Source organism: Mus caroli, unplaced genomic scaffold, assembly GCF_978045245.1.
Source record: "Mus caroli unplaced genomic scaffold, Mus_caroli_1 scaffold_8, whole genome shotgun sequence".
Classification (NCBI taxonomy): domain Eukaryota; kingdom Metazoa; phylum Chordata; class Mammalia; order Rodentia; family Muridae; genus Mus; species Mus caroli.
This window is the reverse complement of record NW_028227263.1, coordinates 25140366-25167723: the sequence shown is the minus strand read 5'-3', so window position 1 is coordinate 25167723 and position 27358 is coordinate 25140366. Positions and strand designations below refer to the sequence as shown.

At 44.0% G+C, this 27358-nt stretch overlaps 2 protein-coding genes and 1 long non-coding RNA gene across 5 annotated transcripts in view; 2 read left to right on the top strand and 1 right to left on the bottom strand.

Moving 5' to 3' along the window:
• Mosmo (modulator of smoothened) overlaps positions 1 to 9992 on the top strand; it is a 58596-nt gene extending 48604 nt beyond the window's left edge. Inside the window, exons 2-3 of one of the 2 annotated variants that reach the window (XM_085841353.1) lie at positions 2427 to 2639; positions 8712 to 9992. In XM_085841353.1, the coding sequence (XP_085697479.1) occupies positions 2427 to 2639; positions 8712 to 8824 (326 nt within the window). In that variant the 3' untranslated portion in view covers positions 8825 to 9992. Of the gene's footprint in view, positions 1 to 2426; positions 2640 to 6811 lie in introns of both variants that reach the window. The other variant, XM_021167230.3, reaches the window with a different exon arrangement.
• Positions 1 to 16306, bottom strand: part of LOC115031509 (uncharacterized) — a 29875-nt gene extending 13569 nt beyond the window's left edge. Inside the window, exon 1 of the long non-coding RNA XR_003837135.2 lies at positions 16069 to 16306. This is a non-coding gene — a long non-coding RNA (uncharacterized LOC115031509). The remainder of the gene's footprint in view (positions 1 to 16068) is intronic.
• Positions 16307 to 16352: 46 nt separating this feature from the next.
• Vwa3a (von Willebrand factor A domain containing 3A) overlaps positions 16353 to 27358 on the top strand; it is a 73536-nt gene continuing 62530 nt past the window's right edge. The window contains exons 1-2 of one of the 2 annotated variants that reach the window (XM_029479335.2): positions 16353 to 16554; positions 23163 to 23280. In XM_029479335.2, the coding sequence (XP_029335195.1) occupies positions 23213 to 23280 (68 nt within the window). In that variant the 5' untranslated portion in view covers positions 16353 to 16554; positions 23163 to 23212. The remainder of the gene's footprint in view (positions 16555 to 23162; positions 23281 to 27358) is intronic. The other variant, XM_085841352.1, reaches the window with a different exon arrangement.

The window sequence follows — 27358 nt, the reverse complement described above, 5'->3', positions numbered from 1 at the left end:
GTGAAAGGTGGACCAGAGACAACTCATTGAAATAAAGATGCAATTTAAAGGCTTGCTCAAAGTGTGGGCATTAACAAAATCTGAATTCTAAAGCAATTGACTGCAGACTCTACGAGCCTATAGAATATGCATGACTACATCATTGACGTTACCAGAATACAGTCTTTCTCCAGAGTGCAAAGACTAGCATGGACTAACCACGGTTGAAACTAACCCTTCGCTATTTGAGGAAAAGCTGTTTTCACTGGAAGTACGAGAGTATTATTTTGAGAATCTCACTGCTCTAACAATGCTAAGCATTTGAGAGCCATGTAGTAATTTTTTGTGGAATGTTAGAGATTGAACCTGAAGCCTCATGCATTGAGCATACACTACGAACCACAAACTCAGCACACGTAAAAATATTTCGATTTTTTTTTTATCCAGTACCCTCTAATTGCTGATTAAAATTAGCTGGCCTTTCTTGCAGAGCAGCTACAGGGCAGAGTGAGCAACATTAGCGTAAACGTTTGCTTGCTTTGCCCATCTGCCTCCCTTCAGAGGGGCTGAGGATTCATTCTTGCTTGCTTGTAATAAGGAAGTTTATCAATCCAGAAGCAGAACCCCTTACAACTCAACATTCATCAGGTTTTCTCCAATTTGCTTAGAGCTAACATTTTCACTTTATTGTTTGTTCTGTTCATATTTACTTGCTGTGGTTTAGCTAGACAGGAAAGGCAACAAAGATTGTCTTACTCAGAGAGCCTGACAATCAGCGGGCACAGTGGACATCCTCATCCTGTACTTAATCAGAGAGCTAGAGGTGGGGAGCACGGAGGACTCAAATAGAATGCAGGAGAGAGCGCTCAGTCTAATGCACCGGGTAGGAGTTTACGATCTGGGAGCACAAGATAACCCTCTGTGCAGATCTCGAGTGAGTAGGTGGGTGGGGAGGGTTGCCAGTCAAGCTGCTTTTGTGTGTTGAATCGTAAAGACAGTTACCTCCATAATAGAGATCCACAGTGTAGCATTGTGTGCAAGTGTCTTTCATCATGGCATTTGCAGCTTTTATAAGCTCCACGACTACACAAAGGTAGTTTGTTAAAAGTCTTTTGCTGAATGATCAGGAGTGGTTTCCTGTTAGGAGTTCATGGGCACTTCTGTGAATGCCTTCTCTGTTTCCAGAATTACAAATAGAATGCTTTATCATAGTAAGGCTCTGCCCCACCTCAAGTTATCATTCAGAGGAAACTTTTACTGCTTAAGAAGTCATGTTATCCCCTAGAAACTCAGTTTCTAGATTCCAAGCAGCACCTGAGGACAGTGTGGATGGCAGTACTATGAAAGTTTGCTCCCTTTGTCCTGTATGCTGCCTGTAACAGCCTCCACATTGTGCCTGTTGCTTGTACCTTTCAGATTCATCATATGGACCTAATGATTTGATTCAAATAGACTTTGTTTATCTTCTCAGAGTTCTGATCAGATTATCATTGGAGAGAGGGATGGTCATAGCTCAGGTTTACAGCTTTATGGAGCCTTTTCACCATTTTTTCTTCTACACAGGCTGGACCACATGTCGGATCCCTGGAACCCAGATCAGTATGGGAGAAGAGAGCTCACTCCACAAAGCTGTCCTTTGGCCTGCATGCCCCCCTCTCACCCTCAACACACACATCACTCTTTCACACCACCATACATATTGATACTACTAATAAAGTTTTTGAAAATTAATGATGTCAGAGGTACTTTACAGATTGCTTCATAACTTGCATTTTCCTGTTATCCTGTGATGGTGTTAACTCTTATATAGTAATAAAAATAGTCAAACCTTTTAGTTTTGATAACTAGTTAGTGTTTAATGCATTATGTAATTTTATATATTATCATTACGTATATTTCAAAGTTTGTGTTTACTTTCCTAAAATATATTTTCTTAGGCAAAATAAAGAGCTACTCAGTGAGTCTTGAATCTCGCAGCAGAGAAGGCCAGGTCTTGCTGCCAGTGTGCAGACTTAGGAAGGCCAGGGCCCCAGCCAGCAGTTTTGCTGTGTTCCCTGGAACTAGAGCAGTGCCTGACACAAGAACTCTGAAAACCTGTTTAGGAGGCCAACTCCTGAGTGTATACAGTCAACCTGGGCTCCAGTCTCTAGTCCTTGTAGAACGATTGTCATGACAGAAAGACATGTGTTTGTTCAATAAATGGCTGAACTAACTAACTGTCCTTTATGGTTCCTGAGGCTTGTTCTTGTTGCTTATGTTCACTTTTTACATTAATCCAAGCACTGTCACATTATAAACAGCAGCAGACTGCTGAAGGGAATTCCTTGAATAAATGCTTGGATTGTCCACACAGATACCAAGATTTAAGTTTGAAAGGGGTTTGCTGGGGCATATTCCCTGGGCATGCCAAGCATACTGAAGCACTCCCTACCTTTGCATCTTCCCAGGGGCACTCACTGTGGGCCTGGTGCGGCAGTGTCAGACAATCCATGGACGAGACCGGACCTGCATCCCTCCGAGGCTTCCCCCAGAGTGGGTCACCACCCTGTTTTTTATCATCATGGGAATCATTTCCTTGACTGTCACATGTGGTTTGCTGGTGGCTTCCCACTGGCGAAGAGAAGCTACAAAATATGCTCGATGGATAGCATTCACTGGAAGTAAGTAGCCATGCTTACTAAGTTGTTCTAGAAGGCAGCACAGTGGCGGTTTCATGAAGACTATCAAGATCAGTCCTAAGGAGCAGTAAATCTTCCTGGAGCACCAATCACTTGGCCATGAAATAGACCACACAGTCCCCTCAGCGTCCGCACTGCAAGACCAGGCCGCCTGCCCACAGCTGTAACTGCGTTGTGTGGTTGCTCTTTTAATGAGGCGTTATTCCTTTCTGTAACTGAAGTGGTTCAGGTTTGTGCTGTGGAGCTACCAGTAGTCTGAGTGGTTTCCACTTCTGGAAGGTACTGGTGTCCGCCAGCAAAATAAAGATGAATCTAGGAAAACATATAACTTAGATGAGGGCAGTCATTTGCTTTTTAATATTGTTGATTTTTGTTTCATCTGGGTTGAATGACCATTGAAAAACCAACACATTTAGTTGTTGTAGTAATTGTCAAAGTTTCTTACTCTACTAAGCTATTCCCTGCGGTATCATGGATTTATATATTACATATAATATTAACTTGTAATTTGCAAAACTGATCTAATTTCTGAACACTTTGGAAGCTTATCCTTAGAGGCTACAGGGTAGTACTGTACCTTCAGGAGTCCCTGTCTCTCCAGCTTTCTTTGGAACTTCGTTTCTGACTTTGTTTTAGTTTTGTCTACACATCTCCCTTAATATTAAAATTTAGATCAAGCTGCCTTTGAGGCAAGCTGCTCCTCCTTATCCTTATTAAGCAATAAGAAACAACTGATATTTTTCTTGTCAGAGATCTGAGACAACTCTTAACAGAGAGTAAGGGCCAGAAGCAGTTATAGAAATGAAGCCCCTAACTGAAAATTGTTGATGAGGAATTTAAATAAAGAGAATCCAATTCTTCATCTACTCACAGACATAGTCACTTTTCCAGGAAGATGCAGTCATTAATGAGTAACAGAATATCAAGGAGTGCCAAAAACTTAAACTAATGACACAAACTTACATGAGGCAAGGAAGCCGATGATACCCACAGAGGAAGAAGAACCAGGCTTATCTTTGTTTCTCATTCCCCTTCAACAATAAGTATGTATCGTTGCCTCCAAAGTGCACTGTATTTTTTCTTTATTTTTGAAATTGCATGTGCATATGAGAGTGATTCAGAGTTATGGATGGGCAATCAAGTGAAGTCTCATTCATCACTGTCACCAGCCCTCAGAACCTCGCAGCCGGAGGCACATACTATTTTTGGAAGTTTCTAAACAGTAGAGTTATATATTGAAACATATATCTACTCTAAAAAATGGATACTTTTATAAAATGTCTCTATTCTGTACCTTTATAACTTAACATGGCTTGGAGTGAATTTATTTAAGTTGACATTTGCTTTACTCTGCTTGCTGGCTGAGGAGCAGTTCAGGGAGGGATTTAGCTCCCCCTCGTGGTTCTGCCCTTGGAGATGTACCTGAGCCCTGCTGTATGTGAATCTTCCATTAGTTAGGGTAGTATTTTTGTAATAGTGTAATGGTAGACCTTGCCAGGAGAGCCCCACATGAAGGGCCTTGCCTGTCGGGGCATGTGAGACAAAATGAGTCTTTTTCTTTTAAGTCCAATCCTATTCTTTCGTTGCTGTGTGTGTCTGTCTGTCTGTCTGTCTGTGCGCATGCCCATGTGTGAGTGCATGTTCATGTGGAGGTCAAAGATTGATGTCATGTGTCCTCCCTACCACTCTCCACTTGGTTTTTGAGATAAGATCTCTCACCATTTGGCTAGACTGAGTGGACAGCCACCTGGACACCCATCTGTCTCCACCAACCTCCTGCCCGACTCAGGTTACAGACACATGAGCACGCCCAGCTTTCTGAGTGGGTTCTGGGGACCTGAACTCCACCGCTGGCCTACACAGGTGTGCCGCCTTACCACTGAGCCACCTCCAGCCCCTTTGCACTCTGATTTACCTCCTCATCTGCTACTGCTCCGATTGTCACTACCAGCAACCCGTGCCATGGAGGCGATGAAGCGTTGTCACAAGCTTACTTGGGACCAGAGCTTGATCTTCAGCTGTGATAGCTGGTTTAAGATCTGAAGTAACTCCACAGTTCTTAATAACTTAAATACTCCTCCATCTACATACATCAGGACCCCAGAAAGTGTAGGGAACCAAGTTCCTCCCCTAGGCCTTAAAATTAAGATCAAATAGGAAGTCATTGCTTTTTCAAAATTTAATTGAGCTTTTCCTAATCAGTTTGCAAAATACTCCTCAAAATACTAACTGGAACTGTAGTTGCTAAATGAATACTATTTATTATCCATTATAAAGGACAATTTTTTTCAGTAGAAAAAAATTGCCCATTAGCAACATAAACTAATATTACGTGTACATCCTATTCAGATGCTTCTGAATTGCTTTACTGTTTCCTAAGATAATCAACATCACAGGGAAAAATTGTTTTAAGAATAATCTTAAAACAATTGCAAGTGCGTGTGTTTACACATGGTGTATGTGTATTGACACAGGGTCTCACTATGTGTGCAAACTCAAGCTAGCCTGCTACTTGAGATCTTCTTACCTGTACTTCCCAGGAGCTAGGATTGGCTCATACGCACTCCACTCAGCCCCGTAGCTCCTAGTCGACTGGTTTTATTTCACTCATGCACACTGAGTAGATATTCACAGCACATTTAAAAGTGGTTTTTGGTGGCTAGTTAACAAAAACGACCAACACCCAAAGAACTCTAGATTTTTCACTACATTTTTCACTTGAAGGAGTTACAAAGAATCTGTCTGCTTGCTTGATATTGTTTTGTATAATCATTTGTCTAAAATGAAATAGATTTTCTGACTATATTGTATAGTACAGTATATCTACTGCAGTGCTACAGAGCACAAAAGTATACTGATGTTTCTCAAGTGATATGCTACTCAAGCAAATATTACTGTTTAATGTATTATTGGAAGTTCATCTAGGAAAAAATTCCATTAAGTCCTTCTGATTGACCTACCCAGAAAATTTTAAAGCTATTGCCAACTGATACATTTGTCCGGGGTTCCTTTAATATTCCTGGAGATGGGTTTATCTTGGGAAAAGTTTCAGATCTTCATACCAGCAGCTAGTTCATCTGTGTTCACAGAGAGCCTTCTATCCTAAGAAATGCATGGGACCATGAGCTCTTGACTACCACCTTCAAGAGGCACAAACTCTCTCAGGAAAGCTAAGCTTGCTGTGGATATTTTATGTTTACTGGGAAAAAGCATTGCTTTGGTAGCCTGGGGACACAGGATTTGGTAAAAGGTTAGACAGACATGATTTCTGCCTAGATACTGGTGTTTCTGGTAATCTTTCTAGAAACATTTTCCTGAAAAATGTATTTATTGTGTTTGTAAGCCCAAAGGTTTTTTTCTCTACCTCCCTCACGTTGTTGTCTCTGTGTGTTCAGAAACCTGATAAAGATGTTACTGTTCTGGAACACTGTCCATGAGAGATAACCACTCTGACAGTTTGCTAGCCATGCCAGAGGTCTGACCAGCTTTCTCCAGCTGGGTGAAAATCAAAGTAAGAGAAGTGGCACTGACTCCCTTCACCTTTCCTAGGTCCCTCTACTGCTGTGAGGAGGACTGGCTGACCGCTGGGACGTAATAGGAACAGTGTCTACTTGGCCCTTCTGTCAGCCTACACTTTGCTAGGGTCTTGACATGGCTTAGTTACCACTCTAGTACCTTCTATATATTTCTCCTATTGAAAGAAACAGGCCAGCTATTAAATACTAGGGCCAGGACTTCCCCCTAACTCTGCCCTTAATTATAAACAATTATGACAGACAGACAGCTGGAACTTTACCCCTAATTCCCTTTTAATTACAAAATGTTTAAGACAGGCAGACATACAAGGGCTAGAACTTCATACACACATACACACACATACACCCCTTAATGTTCATAACTCAAGATCCTCTAAAAACCTGTATAAAGATGTGTAAGCCAGCTCTCCTGTGTTTGGTTTGCTGGGCTTCAGGGTTACTATGTGAAATGTAGTACGTGCAGGTCTTCTGACAAGGGTTGGTTGTGCTGCCACAGGTTTGGCCTTGTTATCAGTCCGCAAACCCTTATAGAAATTGTCTTGTACCAAGTTTTCATTGTTTTTTTTTTTTACATCACCAAAGCATGTTACTAATGTTGTGTTTTGGTTTGTTTTACAGTGATCCTTTTCTGTATGGCTGCCCTAATATTTCCAATAGGATTTTACATCAATGAAGTCGGAGGTCAACCTTATAAGTTACCCAACAACACTGTAGTTGGGTCATCATATGTACTTTTTGTCTTATCGATTTTCTTCACAATAGTAGGACTCCTGTTTGCTGGCAAAGTCTGTTTACCAGGCTGACGAATGTCTAAACGGCTTAACTCTTTTTATTTTTTTTTATTTTATTTTTTTATTTTTAGAGGATGGGAGGACAAAGAGAAGGCATCTGGGCAGTCCTCTCATAGGAAGATGCTTAGATGAACCTGATGCTGAAAAGGAAAAATTGCTTTGATTTGTTCTCACTATGCACTTTGGATTTAAAAAAAAGAATGAGAGCCTTTTCCATAACCAAATACAATATTGACTAAATCTCCTGAGCATATTCAGGCAGTCAGTCTGCACTGTGATAGCAACCTAGTGAAGGAGAGTGCTTTATACTGAAAGCATGTGGCCCCTTGTGACTCTGTTGATCTGTTTTTAATGTCTAATGATTCATTTGAGAGGGGGGGAAAGTCTAGTATTTATGAATCATGATGGACCAGAAGGGTGCAGGAGGTTCGTGTGGGGCTGGCCTCACCTCCTAAGATATTAGTGTTCTCGATTTCCTTGTCATGTTATGAGCCTTTGGCACCACAATGGATTGCCGTTGCATTACTGCACCAAGAAGCCAATAGATCAAAACTTGTTTGCTAAAAATGTATGTAAAAATTCTAAAACTCCCTAATCTCTGTGTACAAAAGAAAAAAGAAAACACTAAGAAACAAGTTTGGGGTGGGTGGGGGAAATCTTCCTTATATTTATATAAATATATATATAATATATATATTTTGCTGATGCAGTATACAGTGTGTATATGTGTGTGTGTGTATGTGTGTGTACATTTGTATATGCACACATGCAAACAGTTCCTGGACGAGAACTCTGAATGCTTGCTAGCAAAACACTGTGGTGTGCAACCTAGAACTCAATAGAAAAAAGCCATTTATCTGAAGGCTGCATAGTGGAGAGAGTCTTCAGTTTACCTCATTCTTTGTAGCAGCCCTTGATTTTGACAGGTTTCTGTAATAGGTACAAATAACTCCATACCTTTCTAGGTGCAATTTTAAGTTAAGCTAAAGATTCTTTGTAAGTTTAATTTATTTGTATGTGACAGTAAAGGTAAGGCCATGTCAAACCTTATAGTCTGGGGAACCTGACACTGTTGGAATGAATAACAACTGTCATCTATTGTACAGACACTTGTTTTTTCCACTGGTTCAGTCTGCTACGTTAACAATGCAGTGTATACGTTCAGGCATACAACTTCACATAAACATTAAGGTCACTAGCAAATATCTGGCTGTTTTGGCTATTTACAACACTAATTCTGCTCTTCCATAAAAATCGCATTTTATCTGTATTAGTAGATCTTCACCAAACTCTTAAGCAATACAATATTCCCTCTAAATGCTTTACCCATGTGTGTGCTGAAAAGCTACCATTCTTTCATTTGCTTTGAAGGCTGCATTAAACCCACAGCCTTAAGGGGGTTTTTTGGTTTTTTTTGGTTTTTTTTTGTTTTTTTTTTTTGGTAGAAACAGCAATGCAGCTGATTCTGAACTCACAAGTACTTTTAAAACCCAGTCCTTTCCTCCCCACATTCCCATGCCTGTGTCAACACCTCAATTCTTCCTGGAGAACACTTGTTTGAATCTTGTCACAAGGGTGTTTCATGGCAGTGGAGCTGAGATTGTCCTCTCTAGAGTGAATGGCAATTCAAGTATCCCTGTTAGTGGGCAGAGTACAAGTCTCACATAGCCCGTACTTCATCCAAGTGGGAATGACTCTGAAGCAGCTCGATTCTCCCTCACAGGATGGATGGTATTCAGAGATGGGCTACTTGCTCAGATCTGACCTAGAGCGGAAGACTTGGGTCAGTCCTCACCAGCGTGTTAGCTATTCACCTGTCTCAGTATTAAATTGTGAATGAAAACCCAGTGTTTGGGCTCATACAGGAACCTTGGAGAAGTGGACCCCTCTGTGTGAGAAGCCTGCAGTCAGTCGGAGGAAGGACGCTTTCCACCACCTGCTCCATCCAGGCACTTGTAAGGCCACCACTAGACATGTTCTGTGGACATTGGGGACTGGGCAGTGATCAGTCATCAGTCAGATGGGTCACTCTGAAAGAAAGGTTTGGTAGTCGGCCTTAGACCACTGATACAAAGTATTAGCAAAGTGTAGTTCACTGATACAAAGTATCAGCAAAGTGTAGTTCAAACTAAGTGATATGACCAAGAGCTTTTCTCTTAAAAAAGATGGATTTTATTGTAAATAGTTTCTCAAAATATTTTTAACTGGATCATGAGCATGGGGAGAGAAAGTTTCTCAGCTGCTATGAATTTCCCCACTGTTTACTTCTCTCATTTACAGTGGTATTGCATAAGATTACAAAATTTTAGGTTTTATTTGTATCTATTACCCAAACCATTAAATTGTCTTTAATTTCATCATTGTCTTGGAAGGCCAGTGCATGAAGAGCTGGTGGGGGAAGCCACTCTAGCCACTCAGCGCTCTAGCCTAGGATTAAGACCATCCCATTGAGTAGTGTGTCAAGTCCAGTCTTTGTAAACTCTCTCAGACCAAACGTTGTTGAAGTGGACTCATCCGTGTAATCAAAGTCCTGTAAGTGGAAGGACAAACAGCTGCCAGCAGCTGCTTTTAAAAGGTCACTATGAGTACTACATAGCACAGTATTAATTTATAGCAGGAATCATATCTTGTAAAATGTATATAAAACACTTTTATGGTGCAATCATTTGTCAAATTTTGTCTGTTACATTGTTCTTAGAGTGTCTATTCTTCTCATGCCTAAGAATATCACTGTAAAATCTGCTGAAAACTATTTTTAGGTTTTATTTGCACAAGACTGAACTAGTTTGAGTTTTTGGGAAGCTCCTATCGAACAAGCCTAAACATCTGTATAGATTAAAAACCTTCAATTCATTAAAAGCAACCATTAGTACAATTCTTTCCAAAGGTAATCCATGTTCTGTGTTGTTAGTGTGTGGGTGTGATGTTTCTGACTTCTCCATCTCTCACAAGCCTGGTTTCTGTTCCATCTGTTTTGTTTTAGAAAAATGCCTTTTTTTTTTTTCTTTTGTAATGTTCTAGATGACCAAAACACATTCTTGGGTTTTGCCTACAGCTTTGATTTCTCCGTGTGGTGTTGTGGGAGTTCACTGTTTAATCTCTTCAGTGAAATAAATAGTCCTGGTGACAGGCAATCTATTGGTTTAGAGGAAAGGTCCTTAAGAAGTGTTGGAAACTAACTTTGGATCTGTTCTTAGCTGTTGTTTTGCATCATGGACTTCATGAGAAGCACATGTTGCATTTATTTTGTCTTTATTAAAAGACTACTAGTCACCGGTTACTCTGGTTTATAGTAACTGTTATATCAACCCACTTTGATCTTCTTTTTAAAATTAAATTTACATTCACAAGTCAAAACAGTAAGCTGTCTTTTAGAAAATTTTTGAAGGATAAAAATAAATGAAGGAAAAAGGTGGTCTGTGTAGGTAGAATTGTCTACACAGAATTTTAGTTGTATTGCCTTGAGAGATTTTAGTTTGTGGTCAAGGTCTGTATATTATCCAAAACTTTATTAAGAATTGTTTTCTAATTGGTTATAACATTTTTTCAATTAATAGTTTCAAAACAAATTGTTAATACAACTGTATAAAGTGAACATAATTTTCTTCACTTGTATTTTTGTTATTGAGCAAGTTTATCAAAATAAATTGTCTACTAAAGAAACTAAAAAGGCTTCTATTACTTTTAATATTTTGATTTTAAATGTTTATTTCTAGAGATGTAGCTGTCTTGTTAAAGAAGTAACTTGGTAGAGTTCAGTGCCCAGCACTGAGTAAACCAGGTATAATGGGACGTGCCTGTAATTGGATCCTTCAGGAGGTAGAAGCCAGGGCTTAAGGTAACCTTCAGCTAAGTCCTGTCTGGAAACAGAACAGTACTGTAGCACTTTCGCTTACAGAGACCTGGCCTCCTGGTTGTGTGAGTGTTGTGTGTGAGGGAGTTCCCCTCCTCCCTGGCCAGTCTTTGCTCACTTTAGTCAGGAATGAGACTGTGCCCCATAGTCTCAGATGTTTGGGTCTTGGTCCCCAGTTGGTGGCTGTTTGGGGAGGTTTAAGAAGAGATGTCTCCTTGAGGAAAAAACATGTCTCTGGGGCTGGGCTTTGAGATGTCAGAGCTGCATGCCATTCCCAGTCCTCTGCTCCAGACTTACAGTTCACTATGGGAGACCTGAGCTTCTGCTCTGACTTAGGCCTCTGGAACCGTAAGCCAAATAAACCTTTTCCTCTCTAAATTGCCTTAGTCGTTGTGTTTTGTCACAGCAACAGAAAAGCAATAGCACAGTTGTCACTGATACGCCACTGTATAGATCAGGACAGTTTCCCAGTAAATACTGGGCCCTTTTCTCTGGCCCTTTTCACATCGCTTTGATATTTCCTATTAATTGTTTAAGACAGATCTATTTGTCCATTAAAGCAGCTCTCTCCTCCATCGCCTTGATTTTCGTTCAAGTGCAGTTGAAAACCAAAGATCTATTTGGTTATCCATATTGTCCTGGAGTAAAAGTTACTCTGCACATCTCACAAAGATGTGACTGGCCCACTCCTACACACTTGACGTGCTGATACAGTCAGTGTCTAGCAAGACGGACTTAGTAGTGGGAATGCCACCGTATGCTTGCCACTCTTCACACCACTGCTTGCTCCATCAGCAGCTGCCTCTGCCCCAAATACTATTATGAGGGCAGTTCTCACAAGCCTGTGCTGACATAAAAGGATTTTCCTTTTAACAACTGTGTGTGTGTGTGTGTGTGTGTGTGTGTGTGTGTGTGTGTTTAACAAAGCCAGCTGGGCAGTGGTGGCGCACGCCTTTAATCCCAGCACTTGGGAGGCAGAGGCAGGCGGAATTCTGAGTTCAAGGCCAGCCTGGTCTACAAAGTGAGTTCTAGGACAGCCAGGGCTATACAGAGAAACCCTGTCTCGGAAAAAAGAAAAGAAAACAAACAAAAAACAAACCAAACAAAACAAAAAAAACAAAGCCCAGGGGCTGGAGAGATGGCTCGGTGGTTAAGAGCACTGACTGCTTTTATAGGGGACCCTTTGGTTCCCAATACCCATATTGGGCAGCTCACAATCACCTGTAACGTCGGCTTGAAGAGATCCAGTGCCCTCCCGTTGCTTCCATGGGCACTACACACACACACACACACACACACACACACACACACACACACATAAATAAAAAAGCTTTCTTTTAAAGCCCAGGAGTGTTGAATATAAGTGCCCATTCATAACCCACCTTCCCAAGAAACATTAATAACTTATTGGGTATTCCTTTCTTTTTCTTTGAAAGTGTTTGTTTTTAAATAGTTACTCTGTGACAATTTCTGACACATTCACAATATATCTTGATCCTGTGCACTCCTCCTTTCTCCCAACTCTGCCACAACCCTTCCACCTTCACGTCTCCTCTGTAAAGCGTTCTTAGTAACCCATCGAGTCAGTCCTGCTGCCTGCATCACAGAACAACCTACCAGCAGACACACTGGATGGAAAGCTGTTACCCAGCCCCCACAGCCGTCAGTGGCCAGAGCTCCGCAGCTGAAATAGGGGATTTTCTTCCTCACAGACGCATTCACTATTACAAAAGTAGAGCCTTGTTATTTCTTGGATATTCCAGCAGGCATGTTACAGTTGGACAGTTTAACAAGAGGTGATATTCTGCGCACACACACATATGCCAAGACTTTTTTAAGTCGCATTCCATCTTATAAATAATATCTGGGTACACACATCATTGATCTATATAGGTTATTTCTCCTTTGAGGGCTGGGAGGGGCGCTTTTGAGGTTTTTTGTTTTATTTTTTTGCTCTTATAAGTAATGCTCCTGTAAACTCAGATTACAAAAAACTTTACCAAATACCAATTCTTTACAGCCTACCAGTCTGTTAAGGCAGTTCATATTTTTGCAGGGTGTTGTGGGTGAATAATGGTATTCTAAATATTTAGGGAAAGGAAGTAACATTAAATCATGTAGTCTGTGCTTTTCTGTGTCATCTTTACCCCTGTGCAAAAGGAGAGCTGGCTCTCCAGGCTGAAAACTGCCCAGGCTCTCTCTGGAAGCAGTAGCTTGGTTTAAGTTTGGGTTTCAGACCCAGCTCCCTTGACTTCAGGTGTAGGACTCCTACAGCAATGCCTTGCCCAATTTGGCCAGTCTAAAGGAAACAAAATTAACTCCTCCGTGTGGCATGATTTCATTGGCTCTGGCATTAGAAGCTAAATCCATGGTTTGCTTCTAGATGCAGAATGCAGAGAATCACAAAAGGACCCTGTTTAAAAGCTGCTCCTTACAGAGAGCACCTGCTGAATATTATCTTCTTTGTTCAAAGAAAAAAAATGGAAAAATGTACTGAAAATTGTCTTTAATCTCTCAGTTTCTTTCTTGTCAAGGCTCATCTTTGCAGTCATACTCAATGGAGTCACACAGGGTTGGCATCTTTAATTGGTGAGACTAGACCACCACCCATTGGTTTCTAGCACTGTTTCAAGATTTGAACCCCCAGGGAGGTATCACCAAACAAGTTGCCCCCCATTTTCCTCCAGGGGCACTTAAAATCCAACCGCATTCTTCTTCCTTGGAGGCAGGACACATATCAGTTACTAAGGTAACTAATAATGGATCTTAGGACTATTTGTCCTCTGTCCACACACATGCTAATAGGACTTCAGGCGTCTCATGCTGAGTCCACCCCACATGTGGGGTATGACAAACTGGTGAGCTAGGAATTCCCATGGGTACCAGTGACCCATCTCATCTCCTCTTAGGTCTTACCATCTCACCAAGGTATTGCTACCAAGCATGAAGCAGGCCTCTACTACTTCTAATTTTCACAGTCTGGTTTCTTGATGTCTGTCTTCTGGAGAAAAGCAAAGACCAAGGGGAGAAGGGTTGGCTCTGGTTAACTGGCTTGTTGTGCTACCACAGGAACCTGAGTTCAGATCTCAGTGCCCCCAAGTGTACTCTTGTGCAAGCCTGTAAACTCTGGTGCTATGGGGGATGGACAGGAGGACTGCTAAGATTGGCTGGCTCCCAGCCAGCCAAAAAATAAGAGATTTGGGTTCAAGGACAGACTTAAAAGAAAGTGGAGAATGATAGAAGAAGACACCTGACCCTCTCCTCTAGCCTCTGAACACACAGGTGTGCATGCATAAAACACAAAGACAAAAAGCAAAACTTTGGAAAACCTGCCCCTTTCTTCATATGGCTTAGTGCCCGATCCCACCTGCCTGTAGAGCTAGACAGCAGCTACAGTCAGTCACGTAGTTGGTTCAGGGAACATGGTGGCATGTGACCAAGGAGCCAAGCTTGGGACTTGGTTGGAGCTCCTGGGAAGAAAGCTCTATCAGTTGCTAGGTTGTGGGGGCAGAAATTGGTGCTGCTGGGTCCGGATTTCCCTGCCAAACCTGAGGAGCCTTGACCTGAGAATTGAGCCATCACAGAAGAGAGCTCATGCATGGAGACCATTTGCCCAAAGCCTCCTCACCACCCCACCCCACCTTAAGATAGTTTGAGTTTCTGTCCCTTAATTCACAGGAGCTCGATATACTCCCCTGTGCTTGACTTTAAACACATCCCTCCCCTCCCATCCTTTGGCAGCCTCTCTTAGTCAGGAATTTTAAACACATCCCTCCCCTGCCCTCCTGTCCTTTGGCAGCCTCTCTTAGTCGGGGAATTTAAAACAGTTGACTTCATGCTGCTTCTCCACCTCACAAGGAGCACCTGCTCCATTTGCAGTAAAGGAAAATACAAGTTAATCCCTCCAACATACATCCCATGATGTTACCAGGTGAGAGCTTTTAAAAGAGTGACCAGAGAGGGATGAACAGACCCTACCAACTCTAAAGAACTAATGGTAAGAAAACAGATACACCTACCCGGGCAGACAGACATACATGCCTGTCTCAGTACTCAGTACTCATCTCAGTACTCTGAGTTCAAGATTGAGTTCCAGGACAGCCAAGACTACACAAAGAAACCCTGTTTCAAAAAACTAAAACTAAAACTAAAGCAAAGCAAAGGAAAGGAAAACAGACATCCCTGTTGTGCTTTGATACTCAACAAGAGCCACACTCTAGAGATCTACAAAAGGTTTGCTGCTGGGTATGGTGGCGTGTGCTTGCAGTCCCTACCCTTGGGTGGCTGAGGCAGGAGTGGCTGCACATCACAAGCCTGACACACAGCTTTCTCCTCTCCCTCTCCTGTGGTCTCCATAAGCCATCCTGGCTTTCCTTGTAGCTCAGGTGGATCCAGAATGTGCTTAGTGAGCTCAATGAAAGAAGGGCTTCCCTTGAAATGTTAAAAAGGGAAAAGAAAACAAAAAGCCCTGTGTATCTCAGAAGCAAGGGAGATGGGGAAATGGGTTGCCTTTCTGGGACCCTTATGTTTCAAAAAACAATGCCGAAAAGTTAACCAGCTTCCACCCCCCACCCAACCCTTGTATACAGGATCTCACTGAATATAAGCTGGCCTTGAACTTGAAATTCTGTACCCGTGACCTCCCACCTAGGATTCCCCTCAAGGTGGGCACATGTGCCCCTGACCTCCATTCACATCACATCTCATGGCACTGTCATTCCCTCAAGCCTTTCTGACCTGCCCCTTGCCCACCTTGTTGGTGTTGGCAGAGTGCTACATGCCCCGAATTTGCACAGGGCATTTGCAACCCACAGAGCCTAACAATTACCATTTTCTATTTGGGAAGTTTGGTGGTTTTTGATCTGGCCTGGAATGAGCACCTCCAAGACAAGTCCCCAAGTCACGGGAGTTCCAGCTTCCGGAGCAAAAGGTTCCGGAAATGAAGACCAACTTAAGGGTGTCTGGGATGAGAAGAGCTTAGCCACTTGCTAGCTGGGGGACCCTGGGTGGAGCCCCTCATCTCTGTCTGTAGAAAGGTGCGGAGGAGTGTGAAACTGTGTGCCAAGCGCTAGTTACATCACAATCACTTGAGGCCATTGTTAAAGGGTCCTGCTGCACTGCAGCACAGTCCTAGGCTACTCTCCTGAATGAGACCAGACCACACAGGTGAGTCCTCTTGGGAACTGCTGGAGTGAATGACCTTTGTAGCACCTGACTGCGGAGACACTGACCTGTTGACTCCAGCTGGGCGTTGGCCTGCTGCAGCCAGATCTCCTAGGGCTGCTTCCCAGTCCTCAGGGGAACCGAAGAGGAAGGCTCTTGGGCTTCCCTTGCATTGTTCCTCCATTCCGGCCACGAGAAGGCAGCAGACAACAGGGCTCCACCGGCCTAAACCATACATAGACTGGGCTGACCTAGAGGTTCTAAAAGTAGAAAAGCAGGTCACATCCTGCCTTTATCAGGAAAAGAAACACAGATTAACCTGACAGAGGGACTTGCAACAGTCAAGGAGCCCCTTTATCCCTGGGGTGAGCAAGCTCTTTGCCTTTCCCTGCCCCAAGCTGTCATGGTGCAGTCTGTTACCTTGGAGACCAGCTAACACTTATCTCACAGGCAAGCTGCTCTATAGAGTTTGTTTGGAGGAGCCTGGAGCGCAGAGAGGTCCTGCTGTGCCTTCTCCCAAAGATGGAGATGTAAATGAAGAAATGCAGATGGAGGTGAGTATCACAAGGGTTGGCAAGTGGGGAGAGAGAATGGTTAAGCATTGGCCAAATGAGAAAGATTTCTGTACTTGGTGCTGAGGATCTGAAACTGTGGGGACAGCAGGACTTCCATAGAGTTTCCACTGTGGGGTAACACATAGGATTCTGGGGTTTCTTGGCAGACAGGGGGTTAAGGATGTTTGTAGAAGTAAGCACGACTTGAGGATGGTTAGTGAAGCATGGGGCGGGGGGGGGGGGGGAGAGGGGGTTGCCAAGGAGCAGAGCGGGTGACGGGTGGGGTTGAGAAGCAAGGAGTTGTTCTGAAAGAATGGCAAGCCTTGGTAACTCTTGGGTCCCAGAGTTACCAGGAACTTGGCAGGGTTCTATGCAAGAGCGCTGGCTCACTCTGGTAACGTGGACTGCACAAGAGCAGTGGAGTAACTATAATTAGATAACAAGGCCTAGGCGCTAGGAAGATGGCTCAGCAGGTAAGAGCACTGGCTGCTCTTCCATGGGACCCAGGCTCAGCTTCCAGGGACCTACTGCCCTCCTCTGGCCTCCTCCAACACCAGACACACACGTGATACACATACATATATACATGCAGGCAAGATGCTCAAACATTAAGTACATAAATCTTCTTTAAAAATTAAATCATACACATAAAAATAAAATTTGAAATCTACAACAATAAACAATAACAATAAACAAGCCCTGGGTCAATGAGCTTGCTCAGCAGATAAAGGCATTTGTCACCAACCTGACAACCTTGTTGATTCCTGGGACCCACATGGTGGAAGGAAAGACTTTGAATACAGGTACATTGTGGCGTGTGCCTGCAGGTACACATACACACACATACACACATACACTAAATAAATACATAAGTATAAAAAATGTTAGCCCTCTAGATTGCCTTTTCATAAATTAAATATTTGAGAGTTTCTTAGATTCAGATGTTAACCAACTGGGAAGGTAGCTGACTTCTTTTATCCAATAACTCTCCTAACAATGCGCTTTGACCCAAACACTAATCTGTCCATGGGATCCCTTCATTCTCCTACGGTGCTCCAGTCACCCAGGGCAGTGCATCCACAATGTACCGCGCCCTCTTGGCTGAACTCCATACCTGCATGGTCATAGGGGTTGGGAAACAAAAGCCAAGACTAACTGGAACACTCAGACAAGAGCCTGCACTGGAGGGGAAGGGGTGGGCACTGACTGGGGCGACCCAGGCAGCCCTTCAGGCTATCGGAGGGGCCCTCGGGTCTCATGAGTAATGAGGATAGCTTTTTACATTTTTCCTCCAGGACAGGGTCTCACTATGTAGCTCTGGCTGCCTTGGAACTCACAAGTAGACTAGGCCAGCCTCAGCTCACAGATGCCTGCCTACCTCTGCCTCCTAACTGCTGAGATCAACGGCAAGCACGGCTATACTTAGCAAGGACGACATTGTTTGAAAGTTTCTCCCTCGTAGTTTAAAAGTATTTTCTCATAGAAGATCTACTTCAGTTTGTCCTTGGGGACATTCTGGAATTCTCCACTGCACTCCACATTCTGAAATTCCAGAATGCATCTGAAGGTATCTCGTAGGCTTTTTCCTTGTGATAAAATTTAGAGCCAATACCCAAGATACAATTCACAAACCACGTGAAACTCAAGAAGAAGGAAGACCAAAGTGTGGATACTTCAAACCTTCTTAGAAGGGGAAACAAAATACCCATGGAAGGAGTTACAGAGACAAAGTGTGGAGCAGAGACTGAAGGAATGACCATCCAGAGACTGCCCCACCTGGGGATCCATCCCATATACAATCACCAAACCCAGACACTGCTGTGGATGCCAACAAGTGCTTGTTGACAGGAGCCTGATATAGCTGTCTCTGGAGAGGCTCCACCAGTGCCTGACAAATATAGAGGTAGATCCTCACAGCCTACCATTCGACTGAGCACAGAGTCCCCAATGAAGGAGCTAGAGAAAGTACCCAAGGAGAAGGGTTTAGCAGCCCCATAGGAGGAACAACAATATAAACTAACCAGTACCCCCAGATCTCCTAGGGACTAAATCACCAACCAAAGAGTGAGACCCATGGCTCCAGCTGCATATGTAGCAGAGAATGGCCTAGTTGGTCATCAGTGGGAGGAGAGGCCCTTGGTCCTGTGAAGGCTCCATGCCCCAGTATAGGGGGGAATACCAGGGCCAGGAAGTAATGTGGGTGGGTTGGTGAGCAGGGGGAAAGGAGAGGGGATGGGGGAGGGGGTTTTCAGAGGGGAAACTAGGAAAAGGGGACATTTGAAATATAAATAAAGTAAATATCTAATTAAAAAATTTTAATGGAAAAAAAAAAGATTTAAAGCCAAGGGACAGGCAGGCATATTACACGAGTTGACAGCAAAGGGCCTAGGAACCCAGTGGGTAGCAGGCTCTGTGGGTTAATGGTGAGAGCCCACTGCCTCATCCCCACAGGGTCCTTGCTGCTGGGCTACCCTTCATGCAGTAACTAGCTCTACGAATCCTTTCAAGCACAGCCGTCTATTGGTAAACATTACAAAGTTCTTGCCCTCAAGCCTCTTCAGCGGGAGAAAGGAGGCCAGGCCATAACCACGGAGAGAGAAGGTGAACCGTGCAACAGAGGGCAGTGCAGCCACACAGAGGGGTGCTATTGCAGCTAGGTGCTCACAGACAAGCTACATTGGTACCCAGTCCTGAAAGGAAAGGCTGTGTCTTTTTCATCCCTGTCCCTCCCAGGATCAGCACACTCCATTCTCCAAGAGGCACTGCGAAAGGTCATGGGGTGGATACCTGGGATGCTTGAAGGTACAGCTCATGCTCTAGTTACCAGACATGAACTCCAGTAAACCTGGGAAAAGGAAGCCTCAATTGAGAAAATGCCTCCATCCAACTGACCTGTGGGCAAGCCTGTGGAGCACTTTCTAATTAATGCTTGATGCCACCTCCAGGCAGGTGGTCATGGGTTGTATAAGGAAGCAGGCTGAACAAGCCCCAGGGAGCAAGCCAGAAAGAAAGCAGCATTCCTCCATGGCCTCTGCTTCAGTTCTTGTCCTGGGTTCTCATACAATATAATCTGAATACAGTTCCAACTCCCTCCCCACTCCTCTCCGCTCCTCCTTGTCAGTGTTCTTTCACAGCCACAGAGGAGCAAACTGGATACTTATGGTATTCTACATTTCTGTCACACTTGTCATTTGGCAAAGTATTCTCACAATGTCATCTTGGCTTTTGACAGTGGAGTTAGTGGGCAGAGTGGTGATCACAATTCCTGTCTCATTCTCAACTGAAAAGCCGAAAGTCCAGGGCTCTCTAGAACACCGCATTGCTAAGCTTCATGTAGTCAGCCCCCATCTAGTTGCTCACAGAGTCTCCCCAGAATTCAGTAGTTTAGGCCTAGTCACTGCAAAATGTTAATCGCTCCCCACGGAAAAGGGAATGAGACCCTGGGGGTTACAGAGCTTGGGGTTCCAGTGCTCTGGGAGGGTTTCCAAGTCTTTGCCATAGGAATGGTCTCCAAGGGAAGCTCACTGAGGAGAAGCCAGTTCGAGTTTTTTTTTTAAGTCATTACCACTTTGTCCTGGAGTGTCTCCCAAAACAAACCACCCCTGACTAAAAGTTAAAGGCCAGAAAGGAACTAACAAGCTGCGGAAGGGCACAAGGCAGGGAGTGCGGCGTTCACAGTGAAGCCACACAGTGAAGCCAGGAAGCCACAACCCTGCTCAGCTGCTCACAGCCTGTGCCTAGCCCCACAGTTTGGTGTGGAGAGAGGGAAGGGAGGGAGCGAGGGAGGGAGGCAAGTGTCAGAAATGTTAATGAGCCAGCTTGCTTACTCTACTCGAAGGGTGAGGAGTTTTAATGAATAATGTATCTCATAGAACACAGAAGCCAGTAACAAGTGAGTTCTACAAGTACTTGGGATGAATAGAAATCCCAGAAGCAAGACCTCCTGCCCTTCCGTTCCTCGGTTTTGCCACACGCCTGTGACCCCAGCACCCAAAAGGCTGTGGTAGGAAAAATTGCACAGTGGAGGCCAGCCTGGGCTATGTCACGTGACTAATCTCCCAAACAGCAAACACAATCTTCTCTCTCAGCTGTCACTCCCATGCAACTTACGGTCTAAAGGGAACAGTGCCAGGTTTTAAACAGCATGCTAGTGACTATGATTCCAAGCTAAAGTGAACCTCTCCAAGGGAAGGGGCATAGGTACATGAAAATCCACACAAAAAGGAGTCTGAGGTAGAAAGGAAAGCTGGCGAGTTCTCTAGAGGCTGTGGTGGCTTAGCTGAACCACCTAAGACCAGTAATGTGGGGACAGAAGAATGCCCCAGAGTACAGGCAGTAACACAGGGGAAGGTCCTGTGGTTAAAGGGGCTGTACAGCTTTCTGGGACCTCCCATGACTGTGGTGGGAGGGCAGTGGTAAATTGGGAGCTCTAGAGAGGGAGGTGGCCAGCAACCCAACCACGTGGCATCTGGAAGGCTGCTTTTAAGGGAGCCACCCTAGAAACAGAGGAAAGCCTTTGAACAGAAGAGAATTAATTAGATAAGGAAACCAAGGGATGTCACCCTGCAACTGATCAGAGAGGTCAGAGGACCTCAGGCTCAAAAGCAAGAGGCACAAGAGGAGGCAAAGAGTACAAGAACTGGAGGAACTGGGATGGGTTGTGGGAGACTTTCTTGAAAGCATGACGTGGCCATTGCACTCCTGAACTCTGCAGCTGTAGTTATTTGTACAAATGTCCACAAGCTTGTCCCCCTCAAAAACTGTCACAAAGGATGGAAGGGACACGAGGCTCCATCCTTCCGTGAGGCTACAAATCCAATTAATAGTCACTGGGAGAGCTGGGCATGGTGGCGCATGCCTTTAATCCCAGCACTCAGGAGGCAGAGGCAGGTAGATTTCTGAGTTCGAGGCCAGCCTGGTCTACAGAGTGAGTTCCAGGACAGCCAGGGCTACACAGAGAAATCCTGTCTCGAAAAACCGGAAAAAAAATTGTAAATAAAAATAAAACAAAAAGTGGAGACACAATGGGACTGATTGGAAAGAAGAAGGGGGTTGGTGAGCAGAGAAGACTGCTTGAAACTGTCAAGCAGAAGTAGAAAGGTAAACATCAAAATACACTATATAACTGGGTGTGGTGGCTCACCTCTTCAAGACCCTTGTGAGTTCAAAGCCAGCCTAGTCTATCTAGTGAGTACCAAGACAGCCAGGACTACACAGTGAGGCCCTGTATCAAAAAACAAACAAAAAAGATTATATACAGGTGTGAAAATGTCATAGTGAAACCTATTATTATAAGTAATTTATATATGCTTTTGAAAGCCTATGAAAATGGGGGGGGGGCAGGGGAGAGAACAAGAGAAAATGCCAAGGAGCCCAGGGAAGATGGACACATTTGGGAGAGCTAAAATTGATTAGATTAGAGGATGGATTCAATAACAGGAATGAACATCAAGAACAGATCAAAGATGGTGGCTTCTCCGAGCCAGAGAACAGGGGAAAGAGGACAGGCCTATGTGGAACTTCCATCTTAGATGGAGCAAGTTTGAATTCCCCAGCAGAAATATCCAGTGCCAGGGAGCACTGTGAAAGCAAGATGCAGCTCTCCCAGGGAAAGGGGATGAGAGAGGACTTGTTCTCAGCCAGGATGAGAGAGCACAGCCCAGCAACAAGGATCTGGGTTGTCTGTCCTGAGTACTACATTCCATGTTGTAAGTGGTTGTGTGAACTTTCATAATCAAAGAATAAGTCTTGAGTTAAAGCATGACCCAGTGGTATCAGTGCCTCAGTTAGATAGGTTACAACTACGTGGGGAAAACCTATCAATATTATCAGATGATGTGGAAGCTAGTGTTAATCCCACCAAAGGAGAGGAAAGACCGTTACTCAAATTAGTCAAGTTTAAAGCAAGCTTTACTATATGTGCATCTTAGATAGCCAGTCCAGAGACTGCCTCTCCATAACTGTAGGATTTGAGAGGTCAGCCCCCAAAATAGGAGAAGTGGGAGTGCTATAGCCTCAAAACTGCAAGGCTAGGGTTTACAAGGAGTGGGAGATTTTTCAGAGGCATTTGGTTACGTAGGAACTTGGCAGAACAGCTCAAAATTATTTAGCAGAACATTGTATCTTATCAGAGTAGAGGTCAGGATACAGTCAGGGAGCAAATCAAGACATGGTCAAAACGTTTTACAGAAAACAGGAATGAACTTATTTTGACTTTGTAACAAGTTGACTTCTAATCTTAAAATGGAGTTACACTGGTCCATCAGCTAGGAATCTATTAATACATATCAAAGCGCTTGCCGGGGAGTTGAAAGAATGTTAGGTCTGAAACAGTGGTGGATAATTAATTGAACTAAAAACTGCCCACAGCCAGAAATGGTGGCGCACGCCTTTAATCCCAGCACATGGGAGGTAGAGGCAGGTGGATCTCTGTGAATTTGAGGCCAGCCTGGTCTATAGGAGTAAATTGCAACACAGCCAAGGTTATGCTGGAGAAACCCTGTCTCAAGGGGGGGGGGGCGCGACACGGACAGGGACTGCCTGTAACTTTAATTTTTTCAAGCCTTATTTTTAATGATGATTCTTAAACACTTCAACCTCCCTTTTAGTCCATCACCCACAAGAAATAGTGGGGAAGAAAGGATATGGGGACGTGAACATGTCTAGAAAGGTTCCTTGGAGCAGCTCCCATCTGTGTTGTCTGGAAATCGGCAGTTCAGTTCACAGGTTAGCAGCAGCCGCTCTATCCACTCATAAACACATCACGGATACACCAGCAGTCCAGTTTGGTAGAGTCGGGTTAGCAACAACAGTGACACAACCTAGCAGAGACAGCCAGGCCTCGGCCTTGGCTCAAGTCACCAGGAGGGACCAACAGGAGAAGTTCTCAGCTGTGCCTCTCTCAGGGAAGTGAAGATCAGCAAAGACGTGGGACCCCCAAGCATTGCCCAGCTAGCTGTACCAGCAAGCCAAGCTTTGTTTCCATCCCTCTGTGGAGTCCTATTTACACCCTCCAGACATCACATGTCCTCCATGTGTCTTGCCTCAGTGTGGGTCTTGCCTCACCACGTGCACCCAATCAGCCCAAGTCTCCTCAGAAACAAACTGCAGGACTCCATCAGCAGTTTTTTGGTGCAGTTCTGTCTATGGAGTCTTGACAAATGCAACTCAGTACACAATGTAAGGCAGACCAATACATGTGTGTGTTAGCAAAGAATCCGTAATCACATGTCCTTTCACATGCTTGACTTAGCAGAACATCCTCTCTCCTGTGTCTGCTTTGCTGAAGACTCATTCCTTCATGAGTCTGACTTAGCCTTTCACACCTGTGTCCACTTTAACGAAACATTCCTTCATGTGTTTACCGCAGCAAAACACCATCCAACCGACTTCCCAAAGAACCCTTGAGTTTCCACTTCACTGTCCCAAATAATTAGATTTTAAATCTCAACCATTTAAACTCTCCACAATCACAAAGTTCTGATCAGTCCAATCAACCCTGCAAAGTCTCTTAACAAGGAAGTGGCTTGGGGATGAGAGATGGGAACTGGGAAAGGAGCTGGTGGATCGTCAGTTCAGAATACCAAAATCTGGAGTCATAATGGGATAGATGTCTTGGTTCTTGATATACAAGTGAGAGTCATTGAGGGTGGACAGTAGTTCAAACATTGAGCATGTGTTAGATTGCCTAGGAAGGGGGAGACAAGAGAAGATTATCCTGAATAGCTTTACATCAACATGACACAAACTGGAGACACCTGGAAAGAGGGGCTTTAAATTGAGAAAATACCCCTAGAAGATATACCTAGGACAAGTCTTTGGTGCATTTTATTGATTGATGATGGATGTAAGAGAGCCCAGCCCACCAGGAATGGTACCACTCCTAGGCAGGCAGTCCTGGATAGTGTGAGAAACCAGGCTGAGCAAGCCATGGGAAGCAAGCCAATAACCTTGTTCCTCCATGGCTTCTGGTTTAGTTTCTACTTCCACGTTCCTGCCATGGCATTCCTCAGCGGTGGATTACGATCTGAGAGTTGTAAAATTAAATTAACCCTTTCTTCCTCCAAGTTGCTTTTATCACAGCAGTAGAAATCCTATACCATGGGTGGTGTGCACTACCGAGCTTCAGAGAACATCACTTAGGAGGCACACAGAAACATGAGCCTGGGAAGAGGCAAGCAAACAGTGAAGATGTTCAGAGAATGACTCCAAGGAAACCAGGGAGGGACTAGCCTTCTACCCATTTTCCTACACATATCTTTCAGGTCTAAGTGTATGTGCTATAGGCCCTTCACACAGAAGTAAAAATTCCCCAAGGAAGGGTCTGATTGCTCAGCTTTAGGTACCTGTGACTATTGCCTTCATCAGGATTTCTATTGCTGTGAAGAAACACCATGATTAAAGCAACTTGTGGAGGAAAGGACTTATTCTGCTTACACATCCACATCCCAGTTCATCATCAAAGGAATTCAGGGACAGGAACTTAAGCAGGCTAGGAACCTGATGGCAGGACCTGATGCAGAGGCCATGGGTAAATGCTGCTTACGGACTTGCTCCGCATGGCTTGCATAGCTTGCTTTCTTATAGAACTCAGGACCACCAGACCAGGGATGAGCACCTCCCACAATGAGCTGGACACTCCCCCATCAATCACTAAGAAAATGTCCTACAGCCTTGCCTTACAGCCTGGTCTTATGGAGGCATTTTCTTACTTGAGGTTCCTCCTCTCAAATGACTTTACCTTGTGTCAAGTTGACATAAAACTATCCAGCACAGCTACTGACTCAGGAAGCTGCTGTCTCCACACACTAGGGATTCACTTTTTGAGCATAGACACAACTCTTGCAGAGAACATAGCTTCCTCTGGGTTTTTCCCCATTCTCCATCTTGAAATTCCTAATCTGTCCCAGGAGTCTTGTGTTCCATCCCTGGATAGGCTGAGCTCTTCCCATGCAGAATCTTGCTGTTCCCCTGCCTACTCGAGCTCTCCACAATCTTTTTTTTTTGTGTGTGTGTGATTTTTTTTTTGATTTTTAATATTTTTATTACATATTTTCCTCAATTACATTTCCAATGCTATCCCAAAAGTCCCCCATAGAGCCCCCCACTTCCCTACCCACCCATTCCCATTCTTTTGGCCCTGGCATTCCCCTATATTGGGGCATATAAAGTTTGCAAGTCCAATGGGCCTCTCTTTCCATTGATGGCCGACTAGGCCATCTTTCGATACATATGCAGCTAGAGACAAGAGCTCCGGGGTTCTGGTTAGTACATCATGTTGTTCCAACAATAGGGTTGCAGATCCCTTTAGCTCCTTGGGTACTTTCTCTAGCTTCTCCATTGGGAGCCCTGTGATACATCCAATAGCTGACTGTGAACATCCACTCCTGTGTTTGCTAGGCCCCGGCATCGTCTCACAAGAGACAGCTATATTTGGGTCCTTTCAGCAAAATCTTGCTAGTGTATGCAATGGTGTCAGCGTTTAGAAGCTGCTTATGGGACGGATCCCTGGATACAGCAGTCTCTAAATGGTCCATCCTTTCATCACAGCTACGAACTTTGTCTCTGTAACTCCTTCCCTGGGTGTTTTGTTCCCAATTCTAAGAAGGTGCACAGTGTCCACACTTTGGTCTTCATTCTTCTTGAGTTTCATGCGTTTAGCAAATTGTATCTTATATCTTGGGTATCCTAAGTTTTGGGCTAATATCCACTTATCAATGAATACATATTGTGTGAGTTCTTTTGTGATTGTGTTACTTCACTCAAGATGATGCCCTCCAGGTCCATCCATTTGGCTAGGAATTTCATAAATTCATTCTTTTTAATAGCTGAGTAGTACTCCATTGTGTAAATGTACCATAATTTCTGTATCCATTCCTCTGTTGAGGGACATCTGGGTTCTTTCCAGCTTCTGGCTATTATAAATAGGGCTGCTATGAACATAGTGGAGCATGTGTCCTTTTTACTGGTTGGGACATCTTCTGGATATATGCCCAGGAGAGGTATTGCTGGATCCTCCGGTAGTACTATGTCCAATTTTCTGAGGAACCGCCAGACTGATTTCCAGAGTGGTTGTACAAGCTTGCAATCCCACCAACAATGGAGGAGTGTTCCTCTTTCTCCACATCCTCGCCAGCATCTGCTGTCACCTGAATTTTTGATCTTAGCCATTCTGACTGGTGTGAGGTGGAATCTCAGGGTTGTTTTGATTTGCATTTCCCTGATGATTAAGGATGTTGAACATTTTTTCAGGTGTTTCCCTGCCATTCGGTATTCCTCCGGTGAGAATTCTTTGTTCAGTTCTGAGCCCCATTTTTTAATGGGGTTATTTGACTTTCTGGAGTCCACCTTCTTGAGTTCTTTATATATATTGGATATTAGTCCCTTATCTGATTTAGGATAGGTGAAGATCCTTTCCCAATCTGTTGGTGGTTTTTTTGTCTTATTGATGGTGTCTTTAGCCTTGCAGAAGCTTTGTAGTTTCATGAGGTCCCACTTGTCAATTCTCGATCTTACAGCACAAGCCATTACTGTTCTATTCAGGAATTTTTCCCCTGTGCCCATATCTTCAAGGCTTTTCCCCACTTTCTCCTCTATAAGTTTCAGTGTCTCTGGTTTTATGTGAAGTTCCTTGATTCACTTAGACTTGACCTTAGTACAAGGAGATAGGAATGGATCGATTCGCATTCTTCTACATGTTAACAACCAGTTGTGCCAGCACCATTTGTTGAAAATGCTGTCTTTCTTCCACTGGATGTTTTTAGCTCCCTTGTCGAAGATCAAGTGACCATAGGTGTGTGGGTTC